The sequence below is a fragment of the Pholis gunnellus genome (genome assembly GCF_910591455.1).
Source record: "Pholis gunnellus genome assembly, chromosome: 19".
Lineage (NCBI taxonomy): Eukaryota > Metazoa > Chordata > Actinopteri > Perciformes > Pholidae > Pholis > Pholis gunnellus.
In genome coordinates, this window is record NC_136546.1 from 21,595,798 (window position 1) to 21,603,259 (window position 7,462).

At 39.1% G+C, this 7,462-nt stretch overlaps 1 protein-coding gene across 1 annotated transcript; it reads left to right on the forward strand.

Moving 5' to 3' along the window:
- Positions 1-1,169: 1,169 nt before the first annotated feature.
- On the forward strand, positions 1,170-4,700 carry LOC306711523 (putative pancreatic secretory proteinase inhibitor). The gene is made up of 4 exons (XM_079180496.1): positions 1,170-1,281; positions 2,051-2,082; positions 2,690-2,802; positions 4,523-4,700. The coding sequence occupies exons 1-4, from the start codon at positions 1,233-1,235 to the stop codon at positions 4,566-4,568; spliced, it is 240 nt and encodes a 79-aa protein (XP_079036622.1). The 5' UTR covers positions 1,170-1,232; the 3' UTR covers positions 4,569-4,700.
- Positions 4,701-7,462: the final 2,762 nt, after the last annotated feature.

The following is a 7,462-nucleotide window of genomic DNA, read 5'->3' on the forward strand; positions in this document are numbered from 1 at the left end:
ATTATCAGTGATGTCACATGAAGGAAATTAAAAAACTAATACTAAAATAATCTCATTTAATTTAGCTTTATAACAGTAAAACCTTTCATTGTGTATATATAATGTATTATGTTATACGTTCGGGGTTAGGTGGCCTCCTGGTGGTCACAACACGGGCACAAGGGGAACACGAGTCTAAAGATCGTTGGGAATACATGGGAGCATATATTTGCTTAAAATCACGCTATCATTTACATTGCAGTCATTTAGCAGATGCTTTGATCCAAAGCGACTTACAATTCAGATTCTATCACACCGTAGGCTCAGCTACGGGAGACGTTTTGGGGTTGAGTGTCTTGCATCACATTGACATGCAACTAGCGGAGCCGGGGATCAAACCGCCGATCCTCTGAAGGACGGCCCCGCTCTCCACTGATCCACAGACACCCAGAGCGACAGAAACAACACAAAGACACAAAGACCTGATGTTTATGTGAAGCTTCAGATTAAGGATCGATATCTAGTTCATGTGTGAACGCTGTCATGTAATAAGTTATTAATATCTGTTCTGCTTCTCATTCTTCAGGCTCTTGAGCTGCTCTCTGGTGTGTAGACTCGTGGATTTGTGTTTGTGTGTAAAATGCCTCATGTTGTTGGTACACAGAGCTCATCCTTTACATCTTAATTCACGGCAGTAATCGCCGGTGATGCTGATTTGGAAAAGTTTGTTGTAACTTTGTGATGGAACTAACTGGAAGTGACGGACAAGATCAGCACCGCGTTTAAAGTATCGAGTCTAAACAACACGAGAAGTAAAGGACTCAAAGTCACGCTGATCATAGAACTCACATGAAATATTATAAATCTGAATTATAATTTAATCTTCAGAGGCAGCAGTTTCCATCAGAGCTGTTTGAACCTTTGATTGTGATTTAATATCTTTATGAAGGTTTTAGTGTTCATGTGTTCATGTGTTGCTCTGCAGACTCTTGTTTTTCTGCTCGTGTGTTTGTGTCGTTCTTCCTCATGGTTTTCGCTCCGTCAGCGATATTTCACAGCAGACAGAATGTTGATCCGCAGATTAAAGTCTGAACAAAAGACATGAGCAGCCGTCACAACAACACAAGTTCAGCCTCCTCTATATGACAACAACGCACCGACGGAGACATCACAACCACAGAGCAGCTGCACACAGAAGCATCAGCAGCCAATCACACGGCAGGAAAACACGCAGATTCAAGCTCGTCTTCATCATGATGTTTGTCAGGACTCTTCTGCTCCTCTGTGCTTTCTTCTGTGCAGGTAAGATTACACCTCATCCGCTGTTAAATAACATGAGAGCATCGAGAGGAGGAGGACAAAGAGGAGAGAGGGAGAAGAGGGAGAAGAGAGCAATAAGGAGAGAAGAGAGAGAACAGAGAACAGAGAGAACAGAGAAGAGAGCAATAAGGAGAGAAGAGAGAGAACAGAGAAGAGGGAGAAGAGAGCAATAAGGAGAGAAGAGAGAGAACAGAGAGAAGAGAGAACAGAGAAGAGAGCAATAAGGAGAGTAAAACTGCTCTATAAAAACAGGATCTGTTGTTCGTCCATCTCGTCACAGTGAGAAGTTGTTATTGTCGCTAAATGCTTTTTAATGATCTAAAGTGATATTTAACAGCAAACCTGAAAGTATAGAACATAATGTTTATAACACGACACTAAATGAGCAGATAATATCAGCTCGCTGACATCATCACATCGTCTGATTCCTATTAATTCATTTCTCCATCATAGAAACGAAACAGTCAGACTGAAATAACTGTTCTACAGCTGTTGATGCTCGAGTCACTTCCTGTTTACTTCAGTCGCTGGTCACAGTGTTCAGAGCTACAGATGTAATCCTGGAAACACATTTACTCATCGCTAAAGTACTGCGAAGACATTCTTCAGTTAGTAATGGTGCAACTTGTAGAGAGTAAATAGCTCGTTTTAATGGTAGTTACTGAAGACTGAGTTTATAGTTTCAGAGTCAGGATCACGATTCAAACTGTGAATATGAGAAAATATACCTGAAATACGTTCTCCTTTTCAGACGCTGAAGATAAATCCCGGCTCTACAGGAGGGTAAGAAACAAAGAGAAACATCTAAAAACTATTATATATATATACAAACTATTATATATATATGCAAACTATTATATATATATACAAACTATTATATATATATGCAAACTATTATATATATATGCAAACTATTATATATATACAAACTATTATATATATATACAAACTATGACCAACCTGAACATGTTGAGCAGCTGAGATGAATTACAGGAACACAAAGAATCTCTCGTTAATTTCTCGTGTCTGACAGTATCATGAAGTGACACGTGTCCCAACATCAATCATTTGTATTATTTCTTCAGTCTCTAGTTCATAAAGTTTTCATGAAGATGTTGATTAAATATCAATATGATTATTTCACGATTCAAGAAGCTGAAGGGTTTGATGATAAAACTAAGATGAGTCGCTGCTTCTTTAGGCGTTAAACAGACAACAGACTGTTTCATGCAGGAATCATTAAAGAACAGATGAATATATATTTCAAAGTTGTCTGTTTGTAAATAGAATAGAATGTAAATATTGAATTTGATGTACATAAGAGCTCCTGCAGCTGATTCCACACTAACCCATGAGGACATGTATGTTGTGTTTGGTATCATGTCTGCAGCCTTCCTGTGAGTGGATGAGCGTGACTCGGGCGTGTCCTCTGAACTACTCTCCGGTGTGCGGTAGTGATGGCTTCACTTACCCAAATGAATGTTCTCTGTGTGTCCACAGACTGTGAGTCTTTCATTCATTCTTTCTTTTCCAATCTTCTGACACCTTTTGATTTGTTTGACTGATTAGTTTCTGTATATTTAAATATCAATCAAGCTGGGACAGACAGCTCAACATGCTGCTGCTCAGGTCACACCTGTCAGATGACTTCACTGACCAATCGGAGGTGAACAACAAGATCAGAACTAATAAACAGCTGTGGCTCAGGAGGTAGAGCGGGTTGTCCACTAACTATAAGAGCCACAGTTCGATCCTCTGCTCCTCCCAAAGGGTGGACTGTTGTGTGAGAGTTTATGAATGAACGTGTGAATGTGGACATGAAGTGTAAAGTGTAGTCGAGTGTGAAGTGTAAAGTAAAGTGTAGTCTAGTGTAAAGTGTAGTCTAGTATGAAGTGTAAAGTAAAGTGTAGTCTAGTCTAGTGTAAAGTGAAGTGTAAAGTGTAGTCTAGTCTAGTGTAAAGTGTAGTCTAGTGTAAAGTGAAGTGTAAAGTGTAGTCTAGTGTAAAGTGTAGTCTAGTGTGAAGTGTAAAGTAAAGTGTAAAGTGTAGTCTAGTGTAAAGTGTAGTCTAGTGTAAAGTGAAGTGTAAAGTGTAGTCTAGTCTAGTGTAAAGTGTAGTCTAGTGTAAAGTGTAGTCTAGTGTGAAGTGTAAAGTGTAGTCTAGTGTAAAGTGTAGTCTAGTGTGAAGTGTAGTCTAGTGTGAAGTGTAGTCTAGTGTGAAGTGTAAAGTAAAGTGTAGTCTAGTGTGAAGTGTAAAGTGTAGTCTAGTGTGAAGTGTAAAGTGTAGTCTAGTGTGAAGTGTAAAGTAACGTGTAAAGTGTAGTCTAGTGTGAAGTGTAAAGTGTAGTCTAGTGTAAAGTGTAGTCTAGTGTAAAGTGTAGTCTAGTGTAAAGTGTAGTCTAGTGTAAAGTGAAGTGTAAAGTGTAGTCTAGTGTAAAGTGTAGTCTAGTGTGAAGTGTAAAGTGTAGTCTAGTGTAAAGTGAAGTGTAACGTGTAGTCTAGTGTGAAGTGTAAAGTGTAGTCTAGTGTAAAGTGTAGTCTAGTGTAAAGTAAAGTGTAGTCTAGTGTAAAGTGTAGTCTAGTGTAAAGTGTAGTCTAGTGTAAAGTGTAGTCTAGTGTGAAGTGTAAAGTGTAGTCTAGTGTAAAGTGAAGTGTAAAGTGTAGTCTAGTGTGAAGTGTAAAGTGTAGTCTAGTGTAAAGTAAAGTGTAGTCTAGTGTGAAGTGTAAAGTAAAGTGTAGTCTAGTGTGAAGTGTAAAGTGTAGTCTAGTGTAAAGTGTAAAGTGTAGTCTAGTGTGAAGTGTAAAGTAAAGTGTAGTCTAGTGTGAAGTGTAAAGTGTAGTCTAGTGTAAAGTGTAGTCTAGTGTGAAGTGTAAAGTAAAGTGTAGTCTAGTGTGAAGTGTAAAGTGTAGTCTAGTGTGAAGTGTAAAGTGTAGTCTAGTGTGAAGTGTAAAGTAAAGTGTAGTCTAGTGTGAAGTGTAAAGTGTAGTCTAGTGTAAAGTGAAGTGTAAAGTGTAGTCTAGTGTGAAGTGTAAAGTGTAGTCTAGTGTAAAGTGAAGTCTAGTGTAAATTGAAGTGTAAAGAGACTTTAGTTTGTAAAAACTGAAGCCGACAGTGTTAGATGCTTTAACATCGGTACAGAAGTAGAAACACAGTTTAGTTCTGGGCTTTAGAGACATCGTGTACTTCACTGTTCTTATTGTTGATGATTGGATTTTTCATTACAGGGAGAGAAATGCTGACATTTTGATCGTCATGGAGGGGCCCTGTTGAGGATGACCTCATCCAACTCTTCAATGATGTCATCACATTTCTGGCAAACTAACAATGTCATCGCATGTATATTTGACTTGTGTTTGAATGTAGCTGTTTGCGTGTAAAATAGACACACACACACTCATGACTGCAGCCATAATAATACAAATTAAAACATATTTGTTCTATAATGCTGTGTTTTATATTTTCATTTCTGTGTAAAAACATTTTTCATTGAAGTCTTCCACTAATAAAATTTTTACTTTTTCTCTGAGTTCAACTTTGTCCCCTTTTAACACAAATCTTTGGTGGGTAAGAATGTATGTACAGGTATTTTAAATGCCATTCCTATTATTCAAGTAGGAGAAGCAGACTTTTTGTGATTTAAAACCTCTTGAACCCTAGGCCTATTTTTAGCCCTGTGCTCGAAAATGTCCTACCCTTACGCAAAGGGGCTTATCTCGCTAACTACTAGGTCTATTTGAATAATTTAAATGGAAAAATAACACAAATAAATGTGAGCTTTGTTAATATGTGTACATATCATTGTATATGTTACTGGTAAATGCTGAAACGAATGTTACACACATACTGTAAAACCTACCAGCTCATCTTAATAAAAGAAGTAAGCTAACCCAACTTAAATGGTATAGAAAGTTTTGATACACTAACATGAACTCGTAAGTGAACTACAGTCATAATGACTCGGTCATTTGGAGTTTGATCAACTTCTGGTAGACTTTCAAGTTATGTATATCAATTTCAACTCCGCGAGGACGTCGGCGTCCGCAATCCCCTCCCCTTCCGTTCTTACGGCTTGCTCATGCAAAATCCGTTAAAAAACATGGACGTTTTTGGTATCACTGCGTTCACAAAACCCTCATCTTTGTAAAGAAAACATCGATTTTCTTTTATTTCTCATGGATTTTTCACAAATGCATTCCAAACACACACTGTCCAAAGTTGCCATGACCGCTGCAAGTCGGGTCTTGCAGCATTTGGACGGCGAAAGATACAGTACAGACCCAAATTTACGAGTGTATGTTCTAGCGGCTGTTATCATGGAACTAAGGGCTGCAGAAAAGGTAGGTACTTATAGTATAAACCTTATCTTATTCTTTCATAAGCCGTCAACTAACGCGGTCATATTTTTCACTTTTCATGTGCAGCTCTTTTCTGATGCTTCATTATGGTGTGTCTGTGTCTAAAAATGACTTTGGCGATCATAATGACGCCTGTTTTCAACAGTGCACTATGTTAGCATCTGGCTCAGCATTGTTTGTTCACTGACAGTAATGTTTTGAAGCCAGGAGACCGAGCTATCTTTACCTGCCCTGAAAACGTGGATTTGCTCTGTTTTTGTTTGTGTGCATTACATTAGTAACTTCTAGCGATACGTTTAGGCATGTCAAGCCCTTCGTCTAGAGGAGACTTCAAGCTTTCTAACGATGTATTGCATATGCAAATCGAGCTTTCCTGGGGGCGTATACAGTCTCGCGTAACGGAGCTACCTGAATACTCATCCATGCGCATTTACGCACAACAAGTCTGCTACTCACAGAGACCACGTCTTCGACCGTAGATACTTCATTTTTAAAATTTGCAATGGCTAAAAATACAAGGAAATCAAAGTATTCCATCAAAGAAGCACTGCAAAAGGTGTTTGAAGATTCCTCCGACAGTGACCAGGATTATGCCACAGACAGGAGGATTTGTTTTGCGCGTGGGATTGATCCGGTCATAGACAAGTAAGATTTCTATATTTATTTCATGTTTCACATGTGTTATATATCGTTATGCTATTCTGGTGTATGTTGTTTGCTACATAGTCGCTTTTGGTGGAGAGACATACTTCTTCCACATGCTAGTTATCCATTGTATGTATGAGTTTAGGATGTTTTGTTTATTTGACCACATTTGAGTAGTTATTACTTGTCTTCTACCAGTCTAGCTGAAACAATTATTTTTATTGGAAGTTGCATAAACTAATTATAATCTTGTTTATTCTTTTTCTCAGTGTCTATGAGGAAGATGATGAGGCTGATGACTGGGAGCTTCCACGGGCCTCTCCTGCTGCCACCCAACCAAGAAAAAAAAGAAAGTCATGGTATGTGTTTCATCTGTGACTACAAGGGTTAGGGGTTAGGGTTAGGGTTAGGGAGCGGGAAAATCAAAAACTTCCACTCACCAGAGGGGTGAGTGGAGAGCACGGGCACACAGATCACTATTTGTTTCTCTTCTTTTTCTCCTTCTAGAAATCCCCTCACTCCAATTCATTGAGGCCACTGGGCCATTTTGTTTTAAGTTCCTGGATCCAGTGGCTCTCTACACGGAGTCTCTGGGCTACTGACCAGCCCACTGCGGACTGCAGCCCCGAGATTCTCAGATTCTCCTTCCCATGTTCCCTGAAGTGTATGTACAGTTGTGTGTTTTTTGTCTGGCGGTCTATTAAATAAATGTGTTGTTTGAGTCGTTGTTGTATTGTGTTTTTTGTTTGACCCACATACATTTTATCGCAGGCTAGACATTCTATGACATACACCAGGTTGGAGGAGTTGATGTGGAAGGTTTGGAGGATGGGTGCCCTTGAGCCTGTATTTGGATTTTGGATGAATTTGGCGACCCGGAAGTAAGTATTCTTTTGGGGCCGTTTGTTCATCAATGAGGCATGAACCAATACATCATTGAGGTTGGTATTCCTCTTGAAGGCAGATATAATCTTAAAATTTGTCAGGGGTTTCATCATGTTCTGCAGTTTCTGAAATTGTTTTTTTATACTCGTATTTATTTTCAGGGCCGCCGGAGACAACATGGTGATGAAGGGGACCATTCTTGCTTTGGCTTCATCAGGTGCCTGGACCTGCAGTCTGTTTCGACTTTCATTTTTAATGGAGCGCAAGAATGTTCTCCCA

Excerpts from the sequence above, each read along its gene's own strand:
- LOC306711523 (XM_079180496.1), top strand. The coding sequence starts at position 1,233 with ATGATGTTTGTCAGGACTCTTCTGCTCCTCTGTGCTTTCTTCTGTGCA. Across the intron at positions 1,282-2,050 it reads CTGTGCTTTCTTCTGTGCAG|ACGCTGAAGATAAATCCCGG; the intron begins GTAAGATTACAC and ends TCTCCTTTTCAG. Across the intron at positions 2,803-4,522 it reads TCTCTGTGTGTCCACAGACT|GGAGAGAAATGCTGACATTT; the intron begins GTGAGTCTTTCA and ends TTTTCATTACAG.